General features: G+C 37.4%; 1 protein-coding gene and 1 pseudogene across 3 annotated transcripts in view; both read left to right on the top strand.

Annotated features, from left to right (window-relative positions):
- The window catches only part of LOC136407109 (probable ATP-dependent RNA helicase DDX60), a 105,020-nt gene that overhangs the window by 36,530 nt on the left and 46,953 nt on the right, over positions 1-21,537 (top strand). For all 3 annotated transcript variants that reach the window (XM_066387739.1, XM_066387722.1, XM_066387731.1), the window contains 2 exons: positions 16,191-16,443; positions 18,680-18,843. In XM_066387739.1, coding sequence (XP_066243836.1) covers positions 16,191-16,443; positions 18,680-18,843 — 417 coding nt within the window. The remainder of the gene's footprint in view (positions 1-16,190; positions 16,444-18,679; positions 18,844-21,537) is intronic.
- LOC136407123 (large ribosomal subunit protein uL6-like) lies at positions 14,900-16,054 on the top strand (annotated as a pseudogene).

The raw sequence follows: 21,537 nt of genomic DNA, 5'->3' as shown, positions 1-21,537 counted from the left end.
GAGTACAAGTCTTTAGTCTCCTTAATTAAATTTACTCCTAGGTACTTTATTTTTTTGGTTGTAATAATGAAGGGGATTGTTTCCTTAATTTCTCTTTCTGACTGTTCATTGATGGAGTATAAAAATGCCACTAATTTTTGATTATTGATTTTATATCCTGCCACTTTGCTGAATTCATTTATCAGGTCTAGTAGTTTTTTGACTGAGACTTTAGGATTTTCTATATACAATATCATATCATCTGTAAATAATGATAGTTTTACTTCTTTTCCAACTTGAATGCTTTTTATTTCTTGTTCTTGTATGATTGCTGTGGCTAGGACTTCCAGGACTATGTTGAATAAGAGTAGTAAAAGGGGGCACCCCTGCCTTGTTCCTGATATTAAGGGAATTTCTTTTAATTTTTTCCATTGAGTATGATGTTGGCTGTGAGTTTGTCATAGATGGCCTTTCTCATGTTGAGGTATGTTCCCTGTATTCCCACTTTGCTGACAGTTTTGATCATGAATGGGTGCTGGATTTGATCAAATGCTTTTTCTGCATCTATTGAAATTATCATGTGGTTTTCCTCCTTCCTTTTGTTTATGTGATAAATCACATTGATTGATTTGTGAATATTGTACCAGCCTTGTCTCCCCAGAATAAATCCCACTTGATCATGGTGTATGATTTTTTCCATATATTGTTGGATCCAGTTTGCTAATATTTTGTTGAGGATTTTAGCATCTATATTCATCAGGGATATTGGCCTATAATTTTCTTTCTTTGTGTTGTCTTTGCCTGGTTTTGGAATCTGAATTATGCTCGCCTCATAAAAGGAGCTTGGAAGTCTTCTTTCCTCTTGAATATTTTGAAATAGCTTGAGGAGGATAAGAGTTAGTTCTTCTTTGAATATTTCGTAGAATTCACTTTTGAAGCCATCAGGCCCCGGACTTTTCTTTGTTGGGAGTTTTTTGATAACTGTTTTGATCTCATTTGGTGTAATTGTTCTGTTTAGGTTTTCTGATTTTTCCAGATTGATTTTTGGAAGATTGTATGTTTCAAGGAATTTTTCCATTTCATCTAGGTTGTCTAGTTTTTTGACATACAGTTCTTCACAGTATTTTCTTACAATATTTTGTATTTTGTTGGGTCAGTTGTTGTTTCTCCACTCTCATTTCTAATTTTATTTATTTGAGTCCTCTCTCTCTTTTTCTTGGTGAGTCTAGTTAAAGGTTCATCAATCTTGCTTACCTTTTCAAAGAACCAGCTTCTAGTTTCATTGATCCTCTGTATTGTTTCTTTAGCCTCTATGTCATTTATTTCTGCTCTGATCTTTATTATTTTCTTCCTTCTACTACATTTGGGCTTTACTTGCTGTTCTTTTTCTAGTTCTTTTAGATGCAGGGTTAAGTTGTTTATTTGAGCTTTATCTAGTTTCTTAAAGTGTGCCTGTAGTGATATGAACTTCCCTCACAGTACTGCTTTTGCTGTGTCCCATAGATTTTGAGTTGTTGTATGCTCATTATCATTTGTTTCTAGGAATTTTTTTTATTTCTTCTTTGATCTCATTCTTTTTTTTTTTTTTTTAAATAAATTTTTATTAATGGTAATGGGATGACATTAATAAATCAGGGTACATATATTCAAAGAAAACATGTCTAGGTTATTTTGTCATTAAATTATGTTGCATACCCCTCGCCCAAAGTCAGATTGTCCTTCGCCACCCTCTATCTAGTTCTCTGTGCCCCTCCCTCTCCCCCTAACTCTCCCCCTGTCCTCCCTCCCCCCACCCCTGGTAACCACCACACTCTTGTCCATGTCTCTAAGTCTCATTTTTATGTTCCACCAATGTATGGAATCATGTAGTTCTTGTTTTTTTCTGATTTACTTATTTCACTCCTTATAATGTTATCAAGATCCCACCATTTTGCTGTAAATGATCTGATGTCATCATTTCTTATGGCTGAGTAGTATTCCATAGTGTATATGTGCCACATCTTCTTTATCCAGTCTTCTATTGAAGGGCTTTTTGGTTGTTTCCATGTCTTGGCCACTGTGAACAGTGCTGCAATGAACATGGGGCTACATGTGTCTTCACGTATCAATGTTTCTGAGGTTTTGGGGTATATACCCAGTAGAGGGATTGCTGGGTCATAAGGTAGTTCTATTTGCAGTTTTTTGAGGAACCACCATACTTTCCTCCATAATGGTTGTACTACTTTACAGTCCCACCAACAGTGAATGAGGGTTCCTTTTTCTCCACAGCCTCTCCAACATTTGCTATTACCCGTCTTGTTGATAATAGCTAATCTAACAGGGGTGAGGTGGTATCTCATTGTAGTTTTGATTTGCATTTCCCTAATAACTAATGAAGCTGAGCATCTTTTCATATATCTGTTGGCCATTTGTATTTCTTCCTGGGAGAAGTGTCTATTCATGTCCTCTTCCCATTTTTTTATTGGATTGTTTGTTTGTTTGTTGTTGAGTTTTATGAGTTCTTTGTAAATTTTGGAAATTAGGCCCTTATCTGAGCTGTTGTTTGAAAATATCATTTCCCATTTAGTTGGCTGTCTGTTTATTTTGATATCAGTTTCTCTTGCTGAGCAAAAGCTTCTTAGTCTGATGTGGTCCCATTCATTTATCTTTGCCTTCACTTCTCTTGCCATTGGAGTCAAGTTCATAAAATGTTCTTTAAAACCCAGGTCCATGAGTTTAGTACCTATGTCTTCTTCTATGTACTTTATTGTTTCAGGTCTTATATTTAGGTCTTTGATCCATTTTGAATTAATTTTAGTACACGGGGACAGGCTGTAGTCGAGTTTCATTCTTTTGCATGTCGCTTTCCAGTTTTCCCAACACCATTTGTTGAAGAGGCTTTCTTTTCTCCATTGTGTGTTGTTGGCCCCTTTATCAAAGATTATTTGACCATATATATGTGGTTTTATTTCTGGGTTTTCTATTCTGTTCCATTGGTCTGAGTGTCTATTTTTCTGCCAATACCATGCTGTTTTGATTATCGTGGCCCTATAATATAGTTTAAAGTCAGGTATTGTAATGCCCCCAGCTTCATTCTTTTTCCTTAGGATTGTTTTGGCTATTCGGGGTTTTTTATAGTTCCATATAAATCTGATGATTTTTTGTTCCATTTCTTTAAAAAATCTCATAGGGATTTTGATGGGAATTGCATTAAATTTGTATATTGCTTTGGGTAATATGGCCATTTTGATTATATTTATTCTTCCTATCCAAGAAAAAGGAATATTTTTCCATCTCATTGTATCTTTTTCGATTTCCCTTAACAATGCTTTGTAATTTTCATTATATAGGTCTTTTACATTCTTTGTTATGTTTATTCTTAGGTATTTTATTTTTTTTTGTTGCAATCATGAAGGGGATCATTTTTTTGAGTTCGTTTTCTAATATTTCATTGTTGGCATAGAGAAAGGCTATGGACTTCTGTATGTTAATTTTGTATCCTGCGACCTTACTGTATTGGTTTATTGTTTCTAATAATCTTTTTGTGGAGTCCTTCGGGTTTTCGATGTATAGGATCATATCATCAGCAAAAAGTGATACCTTTACTTCTTCTTTTCCGATATGGATGCCTTTTATTTCTTTGTCTTGTCTGATTGCTCTGGCCAGAACTTCTAGCACCACGTTAAATAAGAGTGGAGAGAGTGGACAACCCTGTCTTGTTCCTGATTTAAGGTAGAAAGTCCTCAGTTTTATGCCGTTTAAAATGATGTTGGCTGGTGGTTTATCATATATGGCCTTTATCATGTTGAGATATTTTCCTTCTATACCCATTTTGTTGAGAGTCTTAAACATAAAATTGTGTTGTATTTTATCAAAAGCCTTTTCTGCATCTATTGATAAGATCATGTGGTTTTTGTTCTTTGTTTTGTTGATATGGTGTATTACGTTAACCGTTTTGCGTATGTTGAACCATCCTTGAGATTCTGGGATGAATCCCACTTGATCATGATGTATTATTTTTTTAATATGTTGTTGTATTCGGTTTGCCAGTATTTTGTTTAGAATTTTAGCATCTGTATTCGTTAGAGATATTGGTCTGTAGTTTTCTTTCTTTGTGCCATCCTTGCCAGGTTTTGGTATGAGGGTTATGTTGGCCTCATAAAATGTGTTTGGAAGTATTGCTTCTTCTTCAATTTTTTGGAAGACTTTGAGTAGAATAGGAACCAAGTCTTCTTTGAATGTTTGATAGAATTCACTAGTATAACCGTCTGGGCCTGGACTTTTATTTTTGGGGAGGTTTTTAATAGTTTTTTCTATTTCCTCCCTGCTGATTGGTCTGTTTAGGCTTTCTGCTTCTTCATGACTCAGTCTAGGAAGGTTGTATTGTTCTAGGAATTTATCCATTTCTTCTAGATTGTTGTATTTGGTGGCATATAATTTTTCATAGTATTCTACAATAATTCTTTGTATATCTATGATGTCTGTGGTGATCTCTCCTCTTTCATTTTGGATTTTATTTATTTGAGTCCTGTGCCTTTTTTCCTTGGTGAGTCTTGCTAAGGGTTTGTCAATTTTGTTGATCTTTTCAAAGAACCAGCTCCTTGTTTTATTGATTTTTTCTATAGTTTTTCTGTTCTCTAGTTCATTTATTTCTGCTCTGATTTTTATTATCTCCTTTCTTCGGCTGGTTTTGGGTTGTCTTTGTTCTTCTTTTTCTAGTTCCTTAAGGTGTGAAGTTAAGTGGTTTACTTCGGCTCTCTCTTGTTTGTTCATATAGGCCTGAAGTGATATGAACTTTCCTCTTATTACTGCTTTTGCTGCATCCCAGAGATTCTGATATGTCGTATTTTCATTTTCATTTGTCTGTATATATCTTTTGATCTCTGCGCTTATTTCTTCTTTGACCCATTCATTTTTTAGAAGTATGTTGTTTAGTTTCCACATTTTTGTGGGGTTTTCCCCCTCTTTTTTGCAGTTGAATTCTAGTTTCAAGGTTTTATGATCAGAAAATATGCTTGGTACAATTTCAATTTTTCTAAATTTGCTGATATTGTCTTTGTGGCCCAACATATGGTCAATTCTTGAGAATGTTCCATGTACACTAGAGAAAAATGTATACTCTGTCGCTTTGGGATAAAGTGTCCTGTAGATGTCTATCATATCCAGGTGTTCTAGTATTTCATTTAAGGCCACTATATCTTTATTGATTCTCTGTTTGGATGACCGATCTAGAGCCGTCAGCGGAGTATTAAGGTCTCCAAGTATGATTGTATTTTTGTTAGTTTTTGTTTTAAGGTCAATAAGTAGCTGTCTTATATATTTTGGTGCTCCTTGGTTTGGTGCATATATATTAAGGATTGTTATGTCTTCTTGATTCAGTGTCCCCTTAATCATTATGAAGTGACCATTTTTGTCTCTGAGTACTTTTTCTGTCTTGTAGTCAGCATTATCAGATATGAGTATTGCTACACCTGCTTTTTTTTGGGTGTTGTTTGCTTGGAGTATTGTTTTCCAGCCTTTCACTTTGAATTTGTTTTTATCCTTGTTGCTTAGATGTGTTTCTTGTAGGCAGCATATAGTTGGATTTTCTTTTTTAATCCATTCTGCTACTCTGTGTCTTTTTATTGGTAAGTTTAATCCATTTACATTTAGTGTAATTATTGACACTTGTGGGTTCCCTACTGCCATTTTATAAATTGCTTTCTGTTAGTTTTGTATCTAGTTTGATTCTTCTCTTTTGTTTTTCTATCATTTGTTTTTGTTTGTTTGTGTTCCATACTTCTTTCTTCTGTTGCTACCTTTTTTAAGTCATGTGTTTTTGTGGTGGTTTTTTCAAGGGTGGTTACCATTAAGTAATGAAAAGGGTACCTACCATATTCATTGTAGTACCCTATCTTATAAGTATTTCTGCACTTCATCGTCCTTTGCTACTGTTAATCTCCATTCTCTCCCCCCTTTTTTTCCTTTGTTGTCACAGTTTAAGTTTGGTTTTATTGTGTTCTTGGTGGAGCTGTTACTTGTGGTGTTGTTTTCTTTTGTTCTTTGAATCTGGTTGGAAAACCCCCTTTAGTATTTCCTGGAGTGGGGGCTTTCTGTTGATAAATTCTCTCATCTTTTCTGTATTTGTGAATGTTTTTATATCTCCTTCATACTTGAAGGATAGCTTTGATGGGTATAGTATTCGTGGCTGAAAGTTCCTCTCCTTCAGGGCTTTAAATATTGGGGTCCACTCTCTTCTAGCTTGTAGAGTTTCTGCTGAGAAATCTGATGATAATCTAATAGGCCTTCCTTTATATGTTGTACTCTTCTTTTCCCTGGCTGCCTTGAGAATTTTTTCTTTGTCATAGGTTTGTGTCATCTTTATTATGATGTGCCTTGGAGTGGGTTTGTTGGGGTTAAGAAAACTCGGTGTTCTGTTTGCTTCTTGAATTTGAGGCTTTAGTTCTTTCCACAGGCTTAGGAAGTTCTCGTCTATTATTTGTTTGAGTATATTCTCCATTCCATTTTCTTTCTCTTCTCCCTCTGATATACCTATTATTCTTATGTTATTCTTTCTGATGGAGTCAGATAATTCCTGTAGGGCTTTCTCGTTTTTTATTATTTTTGAGTCTCTTTCTTCTTCTCTCTGTTGTGCCTCAAGTTGTTTGTCTTCTATTTCACTAATCCTCTCTTCAATCTGGGCTGTTCTGCTAGCTAAGCTTGTTACCTCATTTTTCAGTTCGTGAATTGAGTTTTTCATTTCTGTTTGATTTGTTTTTATAGTTTCAATTTCCTTGGTAATATATTCTTTGTGTTCATTGAGTTGTTTTCTGATCTCCCTATATTGCCTTTCTGTGTTTTCTTGTATATCTCTGAGTATTTTTAAGATTTCTATTTTAAATTCTCTGTCATTTAGCTCCAAGGCTTCCAATATGTTGTCTTTTCTCCATAGATTTTTCCACATCTATTTGTGTTACCTCTCTTTCTTTTGTATCCATAATATTCGATTTCCTCTTTCTTATTGGCATCTGAGGGTGGTCTTGTTGATAGTACTAGTTAGAATTAATAAAGAGTAAAAAGTAGAAAAAAAAATGGTAAAACACCCCACAAAAAAAACCAGTAATAATTTATTATTTCCCCCTTTTTTTTCTTTCTTCTCTTTCCCTCCTCTCCTCTCCTCAGGGAAATATCGTGCCTATAATGGAGGGTCTGATTTGCGGTGAAGAGTTCAAGGGGCAAAAAAAAAGGGGAGTAGGGACCTACTAAATGCAAAAAAAAAAAAAAGAAAAAAAAAAAAAGAAAGAAAATCTTAGACAAGCATAAGATGATTTGCTTGTGGGTGATGGTCAACTAAGAGATATAATGAGAGGGATAAGAGGGAACCAGAAAAAAGGACAAAAAAAGGAATAATAAAGAAGAAAAAAATAAAAATAATAAGTAAAAATCTGTTGTATTAAGTGGAGCGGAGACTAAATACAATGGAGACCTTGGGTTGGGAGGACCCAGAATGCCACAAAAATAAACAAACAAGAAAAAAACAAAAACAAAAGCGAAAAAGAAAAATAAAGCCAAAAAAAGCCTTGAGTCCCAAATTAACTAATTTGTTCGTGATTGAGGATTAAATGGGAGGAAAGTAAAATGAGAAAAAAAAAAGAAAAAACGAATAGAAAGGAAAAAATAAGAAAAAGAGAAAAACGAAGGAAGAAATAAAAAAGGAAGAGAAAAAAACAAAATAAAGCAAAACAAAACAAAAAAAACCAAAAGAGGAGAAAGTGAGAGTCAAGTGTTTTGGAGTATAATCTTAAAGGAGGGTGAGGATGAAGAAGAGAAATAAAATGTAACACTTATGGGTAGTGTAGTTCAAGAAAAGGGAAGCATAAGATGGGCAGAGAATATAAGGACTGAGGTGGAGGAAATAAAGGCAATAAGATAGAAGAAACAAACAACAACAACAAAAAGAAAAAATTAGTGGAACAAGTTGTAAAGTCTGTGGATTTTTCTTGATTTTGAGATGTTAACTTCTTCCTTTTTCTTTTCTCTCCCTCTTCCTGGTTGGTGACTCTGTACCCCAGGCTCTGCCCCTGTGTCACACTTAGGTAGGGATTTGCAGTTGATGGGATTCTATGGCAATGTCATATAATTGGCTTTAGTCTTGCTGGTAGTCAAGGCTTGTTGGCGTTTGCAGGGTCCAACGATGAGAGAGTTTGCTTTCCTGGATTCTCTCTCCTAGTCCCCCCTTCCTGAATTAGCAGCCTGGTGATCCAGCTATAAGGCTGCCACTGCTTCTGCCTGGGGAGTAAGAGGCTCAAAGAGCTGGGAAATCCCCACTCTATCCCCACTCAGTGCAAGCTTTGGGAAAGGCTCTGGCAGTCAGGGCCTCCAGTGTAATCAGGCGGGGGTGGGAGTCAATTGTTGTCAAGGTGACTGTTCAGCACCTAGCATTCCGTTGGACCTCTCAACCCAGGCTTTCCACACTTTGTAGCCTGTTTTGGCTGGGAAGAAGAGGCACTAGTCTCTGCTTGCGACTAGTGTAGTATAGATCTTATTATCTGCCAAGTCCTTCTTGTTAGTGTTTATCCCTGAATATGGAGGCTCTATCAATCAGAAGTTGCCCCGCCCCTTTAGCGAGAGGCACTAAAAAATATCACGCCTCTTGTCTTGGGTCGGTGAACTGAGAGAGATCTTATCAATTAGAACCGAGGGTGCGCAGATTTCACGGGTTAAGTTAATTTCAGTAATTGGGTTGCAGCTGTGCTCCCGAAGGTATTTCAGGCTGCCTGCGCGCGCCCCTCCCCCAACGCTTGATTGTTAGCTTGAATGGCTGGGTGAGGTGCCCCGCGCACGCAGAGAATCTCCCAAGTAGGGAATACCGCCCTGGGGCCTCTCCCGCTCCCCGTGCGCGGGCCGCTGGGAACGTCAGCGGTGCTCGCTCCGCAACCGAACCGGGCGCTGCCCGCGGCTGCTCGCGGCGGCTGCTTGCGGTGGCGGTGCTCGCTCTGCAACCGAACCGGGCGCTGCTCGCGGCAGCTCGCACTGGCGGCTCGCGGCGGCGGTGGTTCGCGGCTCCCGAGTGTGGGCTGACTCACCACCACCACAGGCGCACTTCCTTGCGGTTTGAATGAACGTCCCTGCGGTAGTTTCCTCCACACCCTCGTCTCCCAGATCCAAGTGATAACAGTCCCTTCGCTTTCAGTTTGTGTGGAACTCCGGAATGCTCCGAAGATAAATTTTCCTGTTTCTAGTTGATAAATTTGTTGTGATTTTGGGGAGATCTGTCAGATGCGCTGCTCACGGCGCCATTTCCATGACGTCACTCCTCTGATCTCATTCTTAATCCATTCTTTATTTAACAACCTGCTATTTAGTTTCCATGCGTTTGAGAGTTTTTGAGCTTTTTGTTGTGGTTGATTTCTAGTTTCATGTCATTGTGATCAGACAAAGTGTTTGATATGATTTCAATCTTCTTAAATTTGTTGAGACCACTTTTGTGCCCTAACATGTGGTCTATTCTAAAGAATGTACCATGAGTACTTGAAAAGAATTTATATTCTTCAGCTTTAGGGTGAAAGGTTCTGAACATATCTCTTAAATTGAGTTGATCTAGTGTGTCCTTTAAGTCTGCTGTTTCTTTGTTAATTTTCTTTCTTGAGCATCTATCTAGTGATGTTAGTGGTGTATTGAAATCTCCTACTATTATAGTATTGCTGTTGATCTCGCCCTTTAAATCCATCAAGGTCTGCTTTATATATTTATGTGCTCCCATATTAGGTGTGTAGATATTTATAACGGTTATATCTTCCTGTTGGATTGCTCCTTTTATCATTATGTAGTGACCTTCTTTATTTCTCACTATAGTCTTTGTTTTAAAGTCCATTTTGTCTGATATAAGTATTGCTACCCCAGCTTTTTTTTTATTTCCATTTGCGTGAAATATTTCTTTCCATCCTTTTACCTTCAGTCTATGTGCATCTTTTGTTTTAAGGTGTGTCTCTTGTAGACAGCATATGTATAGGTCCTGTTTTCTTATTCATGCAGTTACCCTATGTCTTTAGATCGGATCATTTAATCCATTTACATTTAAGGTTATTATTGATATGTAATTGTTTATTGCCATTTTATTCTTTAAAACTGTATTCCTCTTTTGCTATATTCTTTTTCTCCTTTGATGTGTTTACAATAGGCCCCTTAGCATTTCTTGCAGCCTTGGTTTGGTTGTAGTGAATTCCTTGAGTTTTTTTTCTGTCAGGAAAGCTTTTTATTTGTCCTTCAATTTTAAATGATAGCCTTGCTGGATAAAGTAATCTTGATTGTAGGCTCTTATTCTGCATTACTTTGAATATTTCTTGCTATTCCCGTCTGGCCAACCAGACTTTCAACTTCTGTTGAGAAGTTGAAAGTCATCCTTATGGAGGCTCCCTTGTAGGTAATAGTCTTTTTTTCTCTAGGAACTTTTTAATATTTCTCTTTATCGCTTAGCTTTGGTACTTTAATTATGATGTGTCTTGGTGTAGATTTCTTTGGGTTTCTCTTTAATGGAGTTCTCTGTGCTTCTTGAACTTGTGAGATGTTTTTCTGCCTTAATTGAGGGAAGTTTTCAGCTATAATATATTTGAACAAAGTCTCTATCCTTTGTTCTTTCTCTTCTCTTCAGGAATCCCTATGATGCGAATGTTATTTCTCTTCATGTTGTCACAGAGCTCTCTTAGAGTTTCCTCTGACTTTTTGAGTCTCTTTTCTTTTTTCTGCTCTGCTTCCGTGCCTTTATTTATCTTGTCTTCTAACTCTCTGATTCAATTCTCAGCTTCATCCATCCTGCTTTTAATTCCTTCCATTGTGTTCTTCATTTCTGATATTGTATTTGTCATTTCTGACTGATTCTTTTTTATTATTTCAATGTCCTTTTTTATATTTGCTATCTCTTTATTTAGGTGTTTGTAATGACCATCTATTGTTGTTCTAATATCTTAGAGCATCCTAACAATCATTATATTAAACTCTGCATCTAGTAATTTGGTTATATCTGACTCATTCAGGTCCTTTTCTGGGGATTTCTTTTGATTCATTTCTGTTGCATTTCTCTGCCTTCCCATTTTGTCTGTGTATAAGAAAGTTTTGATGCCCTGGCCGGTTGGCTCAGTGGTAGAGTGTCGGCCTGGTGTGCGGAGGACCCGGGTTCGATTCCCAGCCAGGGCACATAGGAGAAGCACCCATTTGCTTCTCCATCCCCCCCTCCTTCCTCTCTGTCTCTCTCTTCCCCTCCCGCAGCCGAGGCTCCATTGGAGCAAAGATGGCCCGGGCGCCGGGGATGGCTCCTTGGCCTCTGCCCCAGGCGCTAGAGTGGCTCTGGTCATGGCAGAGCTGACACCCCAGAGGGGCAGAGCATCGCCCCCTGGTGGGCAGAGCGTCACCCCTGGTGGGCGTGCCGGGTGGATCCCGGTCGGGCGCATGCGGGAGTCTGTCTGACTGTCTCTTCCCGTTTCCACCTTCAGAAAAATAAAAAAATAAAAAAGCAAAAAAAAAAAAAAAAAAGTTTTGGCCACTGGAGTCCACTGGGTGTGGCCTCTGTGTTCTCTAGGTGTGGTCTGTCTGTAGGCCCGCCACCCCCTCTGCTGTTGCTGCCTAGGGCGTTCAGGTATGGGCGTTGCTGGTGCCTGCCCACTGAGGCTGTTGCTGTGGTTTCTGCCTCTCCTTCACAGGATGGCTGTGATCAATCACATGCTCGGGTGTACAAGCCTCGTTGGCTTTGGCCTTCACCCCGCCCCCGCCGGTGGCCTTATGCTTGGCCCTAAGGGCAGGGGTGAGCACCTTTGTTCAGCTGCAGGTCTCCGCCTGATTCCGGCTTTCACCCCACCCCTGCAGGAGGAGCCTGCTCATGGGACGGCTGCAAGCCTTGGCTCCACAGGCCTGGCCGAACTGCCTGCCCATGCTCAGTAGCGGGACTCTGCCTGTTCTGGGCTTCTGGTTCCACCCTCATGGAAGGAGCTGGCTCCCAAGTCAGGCCACAAGCCTGGGTTCCGCAGGTGAGGCAGGGCTGTGCTCCTGCACCCTTGCTCAAGGGCGGGTCTCCTCCCCTTCCAGGGTTCATGCCCTTACCCCACAGGAAGGATTGCAGGCAGCCCGCAACTGGGCTTGACCACTTTTGCACATCCCCTCCTCCCCAGCCGGGCAAGACTAAGCTCACACCTGGGCTTCAGTGGTGGCCACCCAGCTTCCGCCCTTGCCGACAGAACCATGCTTCCATGTCCCACTGCCGCCCACCCTTGGGTGAGCCCTCAGCCATGTGAGTGGGGGCACGGCAGCTCAGACCCTAACACTCACTACTGTAGTCCCCAAGCTCCCTCCTTCTAAGCGACTCTGCTCATAGTGCTGCAGGAGAGCTTGTCTGGCTGGTGTCCTGCTTCCCTTTGCTGGTATTATTGTTTCCAGGGGAAATATTCACTTCAGATTTGGGGATGGACTCGTCCCAGGGGTTAAGGTGGCTATCTCTCAAAATGTTTCTCCCTGTGCCTCCTAGATTACACTCTCTTCCTGCTACTCTGGTCCTCTCCTCTCTCCCCACCTCCCGGAGCCCTGGGTGACTGGTTGTGAGAGAGGTTTTCTGCATGGACCCTTTAAGAAGGATCCTGGGTCTGAGAAGTCAGTCTCTTTCTCACAAACAGTATCCTGTCTTGTTTCCAGCTAAATACTGTCCATACGCCTCTTCTAGGCTCTGGGGCTGCAGGCTGGGGCTTTGTTCCTGGGATTCAGGACCCTTCTCTCTCTGCTAAACTCACTTCCTGCCACGCGAGTCTCTCCTAGCTGCCGTTCGCTCCAGGGAGCTGGGCAGCCCTCTCCGCGTTTCCACTTTTCCTACCAGTCTCAGTGTGCCTTCTTCAGTGTTCCTTGGTTGAAGAGTCCTCTTAGTTTAGTCCAAAGTTAGTTTTTCCAGATGATGGTTCTTAAAATTAGTTTTAATCCACTTTGGTTCTGGGAGGTGGAAGTTGGTACGTCCACCTACTCCAGTGCCATCTTGTACTCATTATTTCCCACTTTTTAAACAACTTTTTAAAAATAAGACATATATAAATTAATGATATTCAGTACATTTGGTACTAGAAAAGTACTTTAAAAATTACTAAAATTTTGCCTCACCCCCAAAGTTACTTTTATTAACTGTCTGGTGAATATTCCTTCCAAAAATTTCAGTCTATACATATTTAACAAATATACACACAAACAATTTTAAAATTTTCATACAGTTTTATTTTTCTTATTGAACACTGTGTTTTGAAGAACATTCTATTTTTTTTTTAATTTATTGAATTTGTTGAAGTAACATTGGTTAATAAGCTTATATAGGCTTCTGGTATACAATTCTAAAATACATCATCTGTATATTGCATTGTATATTCAACACCCCAAGTCAAGTTTCCCTCCATCACCATCTCTCACCTTACCACTTTCCCCTCCTGCAGTCTTCACACTATTGTCTGTGTCTACAAGTAGTTTTTTCTTTGTTTAATCCTTTCACCTTTTCCACTAAGCCCTCAACCCTCATCCCCTCCAATAGTTGTTTTTCTATTTCAATTAGCTTGGAATAACCTTTTTCTTTTAATATTTTCTTAATATTCTATAATACACTTATTTTTTTATTTTTTATTAAATTTTTATTATTTTATTACTATTACCTGTCCTATGATAAACATAATTTTATCAGAGTCTTTCTACACTTTTTAAATAGAGAAGTAATTGTTGGAATAAAGACTATAAAAATTTTAGGGCTTTTAGTATACATTTGACATATATTTTGATATAAATTTTCATTAAGAAGGCAATCCAAAATTTTATTCTTATTTTAATACTAATACAAATAATAATATGTTATTGATTTAACAAACTCTTATGTGAAAAACACTGTGCTCAATTGCAAAGTTAGTGAGTTATTGACCCAGGATGGACCCTAGAACCTGCCCTTTTAACCATTCAGCTATAATGATTACCATCATCAGTGTAATTTAGTTCCTCTCAAAGAGAGGTTTTATTTCAAGTCTTTGAATATCAGTGATATATCTCTCCAAAATTTGAGTCCATTCGTGTTTGTTTCCTTATGAATTTCTTGAATGTCCTTTACTATTGCCAGAGTATTTTCCTTTTGCTTATTCATGGCTAAGAATTATCAATATTAAGAACATAATATCTTTGTTATACATGTTGAAAATATTTTTTTTAGTTTATAGTCTCTATTTTTTGCTTGAGAAAGTAGAGTTTTTCCTGGATGTTATCCCTGTAGACCACTCTCTCCAGTGATACCTTTTTACCTGTGGTTAGGCTGTGTTACTCCCATGAGAAGCTAACATCACTTAATCAATACTTATGGTTCATTGTTTTCATATTAGGAGGTAGAAGGTGGAGGAGATTTAAATAAGGACATGACCTAAATTCTAGACAAAAAAGTCTGTTTCAGAGATTGGCTTTGGCAGTATTCTCTTTTGCATACAGTAGTCTAGATATTATAATATTAGATATGATGATTTGATACTCCATTTAGACTTATTATTTTTCTTCTGGGAATAGCTAGGCAAAAGTTACATTTTTTTTTCTATAAGCATAACATGCCATTCTCTTGGACAGCTTTTGTGATTATACCACATTTGCCTAGTTTTATAAAAAGATAAATATCTCAATTGGATGAGTTGAAAATTGTTTTTCTTTGACTCAACCCCACAAACTTGGAATGCCCAAAGACTGGTTTTCAGTATAATGGAGTAAGAAAATGATAGCTGAGGATACAAAGAAGGGAATGTTAAATTATTATGTTTATATAAATATATATGTTCCCATTGAATTATTTGGGACCCCGAAATTTCTCTTTAATGTGCTACTTCAATGCACTAAATGGTAAACTAATGGCCTAAGATATTGAATATTTCTTTCAAAAATATCAAATGTGAAAGACATTCTCTTGGCTACATCTACTGAGAGGATGAAGACCATTCTCAACAGTCACACTATTGACATTACAGAAAATGTGGACATTGACTATGAAGGGACACACAGTTATTGTGAAGGGACCCAGAGGCACCTTACAGAGGGACATTAAGCACATCATTGTGGAACTCAGTCCCTTTGGGGGAAAAAATAAGGCTCAGATTGACCAAATAGTAGAATATAAGGAGGACCTGGTGACCATTTGCACCATCTGTAGCTATGCACAGAACATGAACATGGGTCTCACACTAGGCTTTCAGTACACAATGAGGTCTGTGTATGCTCACTTCCCCATCACAGTTGTTATTCAGCAGGATTATTTTCTTCTTCTTCTTCTTCTTCTTCTTCTTCTTTTTCTTCTTCTTCTTCTTCTTCTTCTTCTTCTTCTTCTTCTTCTTCTTCTTCTTCTTCTTCTTCTTCTTCTTTTTCTTCTTCTTCTTCTTCTTCTTCTTCTTCTTCTTCTTCTTCTTCTTCTCCTTCTCCTTCTTCTTCTTGTGAGAGTGACAGAGACAGAGAGAGGGACAGACAGACAGGAAGGGAGAGAGATGGGAAGCATCAACTGGTACTTACATCACTTCTAGTTGTTCATTGATTGCTTTCTCACATGTGCCTTGACTAGGAGACTCTAGCCGAGCCAGTGGCCCTTTTCTCAAGCCAGTGACCTGCGCTCAAGTCAGTGTCCTTGGTCTTCAAGCCAGCAACCTTTAGGCTCAAGCCAGTGACCATGGAGTCATGTCTATGATCCCATGATAAAGATAGTGACCCTGTGCTCAAGCTGGTGAGCCTGTACTCAAGATGCATGAGTCCACTTTCAAGGTGGTAATCTCAGGGTTTTGAATCTGGGTCCTCAGCATCCCAAGTTGACGCTCTAGCCACTGTGCCACCACTTGGTCAGGCAGGATTATTCTCTTGTTGACATCTGAAACTTCTTGGGTGAAAATTCCATCTGCAGAGTTCAGAGAGGTGAGGTGTTGCTTGTATAGTAGCTTAAACCCAGAAAGATTAGTTAATTTTGAAAGGAAATTTTGATCTTGTATCAAATTCAACTGTTTTGGTTCAGAAAGCCAGAACAGTTAAAAACAAGGATATCAGAATATTTTGGGGTGGTATCTATGTTTCTGAAATAGGAACAGTTCAATAGGCTAATTAATAAGATCTAAATTGTCCAGCTACAGAAATAGCAAGATTCCAAATGATTATTTTGTGATACATGCAATAAAAGCCATGTATTATTGTGGAAACATTTGTTTTATTGTTGATTTTTTCTATTTTTTTGTTTGTTTTAGAAGACAAATGCAGAAAAGTTTATTGAAGAAAATCAGAAGAGACAGCTAGCTAAACTAGAGAAAAGAGAGGAAGAAAGGTGGAATAACTTATCCATATATATTGAAAAAGAAATTAAAGAAAATCCTAATTCTGGGATAAAAAGACTGGAAGATTTTCTCCAAATGTGCCCTGTTAAATCTGTAAAATTTGCTGCAGAAATGGTAGGATTGGATGCCTGCTTCAAATTATGGATGGAATACTGTTTAAAACCAGGTACATAAACTATCAACTTTAGAAATTTCTTAAAATAAAAGAGCAAAATAATTGATATTGGCTACATATGTTGATTCTTTTGGGCTGTGTGACTTTGGGCACTTTTTGATTTCTAAAGAGTTAGATTTCCTTTTGTCTGATCCACTAATAACAATATGACTATTTGTGTATGTGATGGGTATTAGTGAATTGATTTAATTTGAAATTCAATTCAGTAAAATGTTCTTCAAGGCCAGTCATGAGATGAGTACCTTATTAGGTGTCCATGGGGCTTCTGAAGAGAAGAGATAGGACCTGCTTTGAAGGTGCTTAATGAACATCTCTCAAGGGACTTAGGCAAGCACTAAATTAACTGCAACATAGCATAATAACCACAACCAAAGCTATATGCAGTAAATTTTGATGTAAAATCAAATGTAGGTTCTGTGACATTAAGCAAAACAGCATATAGTGAACCTAATTTTACCACAGGCTACCATATTTTTCGCTCCATAAGACACACCTGACCATAAGACACACCTAGGGTTTTAAGAAGGAAAATAAGGAAAGAAACATTCTGAACCAAATAGTGTGTTAAAATATTTAATAAAATATACCACAATAATATTTCAGCAAGGTAAACTCAACAGCAATATTAACAACCATTAGTATTGTTATTAACAAATGAGAAGACACTTTAATGTTCAAACTTTTCTAGTCCACAGCAGCTAACAAAATGATCATTCTCTTCGTGAGACGCATGGGCATTTTCCTCTCCGCTTTTGGGAAAAAAGGGCATCTTATGGAGCAAAAAATATGGTAATTGATATCAACAGGATTTAAGTTCCTAAGGCATCTCGTTAACATTATAATGAAACAATATCAAATTAAATTATGTTATTCAAGGACCTACTATATGTATATGTAGGTTCTCTGAGGTGGTTCCATTACCTTGGTAGTACATATAAAAAACTGAGTTTCCAGGAAAACAAATTATGTGCCCAAATATTAGTGACAGAGCAGAACTTCAATACAACATTCTTACTCCAAAGCTTATGCACAAATTGACTGATTAGTAACTTGGGGCACAACAGTGCTTGGATGAGGAACAGAAAATGAATATTTTTGATTGGAGGGAAGAGGAAAAATAATTATCTCTTAATTGTATTCACAGTAAAGTAAATATTAAAAGAATAAAATATGGAATGCCCTCCTTTAAAATATGTCAATTCAGCCCATTCTCCATATAAATCCTTACGATTAATAATAACTGCTGCCATTATTGTATCATTTTATAGAAATTAATTCCTTTAATCTTTATAATAACCATATAAAATGAGACCTATTATTAGTATCCTTATTATCTATATAAAGAAAGTGATGCCTGACCTGTGATAGAGCAGGGGTCAAGTGTTGACCTGGAGTGCTGAGGTCACCTGTTTGAAACCTCATGCTTGCCTGGTCATGGTGCATACTACTACAAGTTGATGCTTCCCACTCTTCCCCTCTTTCTCAGTCTCTCTCTTTTCACTCTCTAAAAATAAATAAATAAAAGCTTTTAAAAAATCAAAATTAAAAAAAAAAATAAGCGAACCATATAGATGTAACTTTCAAGTTCCTAAATCAAGTACAGGCAAGTAAAATTTGAATTTCAGATAAGTAGCAATTTTTAAAAATGTAAGTATATGTCATAAAAATGAAATATATATCTCCTGTATTTTTACTTCCTAAATCTGGCAATACTACTCTCACTCGAGGCCACACTCTTTGTGTGTGTGTGTGATAGAGAGAGAGAAAGACAGAGAGAGGGACAGATAGGAAGGGAGAGAGATGAGAAGCATCAATTCTTCATTGCAGCACCTTAGTTGTTCATTGATTGCTTTCTCATAAGTGACTTGACTGGGAGGCTACAGCAGACTGAGTGACCTGTTGCTCAAGCCAGCAACCTTGGGCTCAAGTTGGTGAGCTTTGCTCAAACCAGATGAGCCTGCGCTCAAGCTGGTGACATCAGGGTTTTGAACCCGGGTCCTCTGCATCCCAGTCCGACGCTCTATTCACTGCACCACCACCTGGTCAGGCTGAAGCCACCATCTTAACTGTTATGCAAGTGACTAGCTGCTATGTATTCATCAATTATTTTGAATGATTCACATCAATATGATTTCTTATCCTGTAATAAAATTAAATCAGCTTTGGAGGTTTTATTATCAATATCTTGTGTAACTTTAGTTATGCATGCCAATTTTTTTTTAAACAGAAGCAGAATCCAGAGATATAAGCATAATAATTACCTTGATGAAAAGGATTCACACAATCCATGAAAAATATTCAGAACTATTACAAAATATACATCGACAAAAACTAGCGAAATATCTAAAATATATTGGATTTGACAACTTGGCACACTCATTAAATCCTCAGGTAGATGCTATAGAAAATATTACGTGACATTCATATGTGTGTATGTGTGTGACATTTTATGGAAGGTATTCAGAATTAATGTCTTTTAGATTAAGTTAATAGTTAGCTATGTATTATCCTGGGTAGACACAAATTTAATATTAATTATGGATGTGTTTTGACCTAGAATAGATGTTTTATTTGTACTAGGGGTGTTATAGTCTAAATGTTTGTGTGCCCTCCTCCAAAATTCATATGTTAATTCCCAGAGTGGAGTATCTGAAGCTGAAGTCTTTGGAAGGTGATTAAGTCATAGGACTGGAATCCTCATTAACAATAATACGTAGTGCCTTTATAAAAGAGAGCCCACATTAAGGTGTTTAGAAAATATGGAGCACCATGTTGGCAATTAATGCTCAAAGCATTCCAGAAAGAAGGTTCTTGTCCTGAATTTGCAACATTTCTGAAAGTTTGAGATTGATTTTAAATAAAAATATATTAACACACACACACAAGACTGCAGAAAGCTAGCTCTTCCCTTTGCCATGTGCAGAAAGATGGGCAAATAAGGGAAGGCTACCAAACACCAAATCTTCCAGTGCCATGATCTTGAACTTTCCAGCCTTCAAAGCTATGAGAAGTAAATGTTTGTTGTTGGAAGGCACTCAGTATATATTTTTGTTGTAGCATCCCAAGTGGATTAAAAACAGGAGCTCCCCATTTTACTTAGAATTTTTTTTTAACCAAAGCTCCCAGGGCCCTGATTACCTATCTACTTTCAAATCATTCTGTTTGTTAAGTGAATAGGATTCCTTTATGCTTCAGTATGGCATCAGCTGTTTCTTCTATGTGCACATATATTCCTTCAGATCTTAGCATAGCTTATTCCTTTGTTGTTAATAATGTGTTAGGTGAAACATCATGTTATCAAAGAAACATTTTATGACTGACTTGAGACCATCCAATCTTAAGTAGTATTTCCTCCACTCTTCCTCCAGCCTATAAAGTCACTAAGACATTTATCCTTCTTAACAGCATATGCCACTATCTAAATTTTTTGTGTATGTTTTATCCACTTGTTTGTTGTTTGTTTCTCAAAATTAGAATGTAAGTTCAATGGAAGCAAAGCTTTTTTATTTCTTATTTATTGTTCTGCCTCTGGAAGGAACAGTGAAAGAAGGGATGAGTAAAGAGAAGGAAAGAGTTCTCCTTTAGATGTGATTGTTGCCTGTACATATTGTTGTCTGTTTATTGGGAGGTTTCTGAAGACTTCTGGAAAGAACTGAAATTCACCCTCAGAGAGATGAATCAACTTAATTTTTTTCTCTAGCAAAACTTTACTTACAATTATTTCTATTTGATGTTCTTACATATACTGATTTCTTTAAATTTCTTATTTGTCTTTAGCCCTTCAAAGGGGTGCATTTGAAGAGAAAATGGATTAAGTCAAAATAGCTCTCAAATAATGACTTGAGAAGCATAAGACAGTATACGTATTTAGAAACAGGGCAGCTGTACTTTTGCTATTATTTCATCTTGGTAAAGTGAAGATGCGTTCTGTTAGTAGGGGAATAGAAGGGGTAGGTGGAGAGGATACCAACTCAGGGTGACTACCAGAGAGAAGCATAGTTAGCCTTGCATTTCCTCCTGCACTAGTTCTTTCTTAAATGGTTCAATAACTTTTCTGAGACCTCCTACTGCTCCATCTCAGAGATCCAGCCTTTTGCTAGTTTGCCCATTCCTGAAGAATGCTAACTATGCCCGTAAATTCCTTCTAGTTGCATCTTGTTCCCGTAATCTCAAAATGACTTTGGGCCACTCCTTGGCAATTCTGTAGAACCCTTTGAGAGCTCTTCCAAATGGCTTTTGTTATTTTCTATTATACTTCAAATTGAGCATGGGAAAAGCCCTACATTTTGATTACACAAGTGACATACCTAATATTCAACTGTAACATTTAAGAAGGCTTTTGAAGCCTTGTGATATAAAAATGAGTTCCAGTGCAGAAAAATATCTCAATGCAGAATGTGAGATGAGCTCATAATTTAGTTCCAACCACAATGTGGACAAGACATCTCTTTCTTTGATTGTTCTATACTTACCTCACATTGCAAGAAGATATAGTTTATTTTCCACCACGAGAGAGCTATGTTTCCCCCTCCATTGAGAAATTGGGAGAAAAACAATTTCCTTAAATAAACTCACAAGCTCTAGGAAAGCAATTCTCCTTATTAAGATAAAGAATAAAAAACCTAGATGATGATGGACAGATTTCTAACTCCCCACTCTTTCCAACTCCAGATCTGGACTTTCTGCTCCAGCTCTGAAATAGGAATTTACTCCATTCTTGCATGACCAAAACTCTTTTTTCTTTTTTTTTATTAAATAAGGAAGTAAACAGAAAAAATACTGATAATTTAAATTTTTTAATATGTTTTCAGTAATTTTCAATCAGAGTGTTTCCTGCTTTAAGCCATCAATATTTTTTAAATGTTTGCAGTTAATTATCAACCAGAACACAGTAACATATAAATTCATTTTTCCCATCCTTTTCTAATATAATCATAATCAAGTGTTATCAAACTTTCAAGAATAGAGATTATGTCAAATATGGGAATTTGTTATGATGGTGGATTCCTCAATGATGAGATATTTAACCATAGAGTAGAATTCTTTGAGTGAAATAATTTGTAATATGATATATACTCATTATTA

Source organism: Saccopteryx leptura, chromosome 1 (genome assembly GCF_036850995.1).
Source record: "Saccopteryx leptura isolate mSacLep1 chromosome 1, mSacLep1_pri_phased_curated, whole genome shotgun sequence".
NCBI lineage: Eukaryota > Metazoa > Chordata > Mammalia > Chiroptera > Emballonuridae > Saccopteryx > Saccopteryx leptura.
This window is presented reverse-complemented; position numbering and strand designations above follow the sequence as displayed.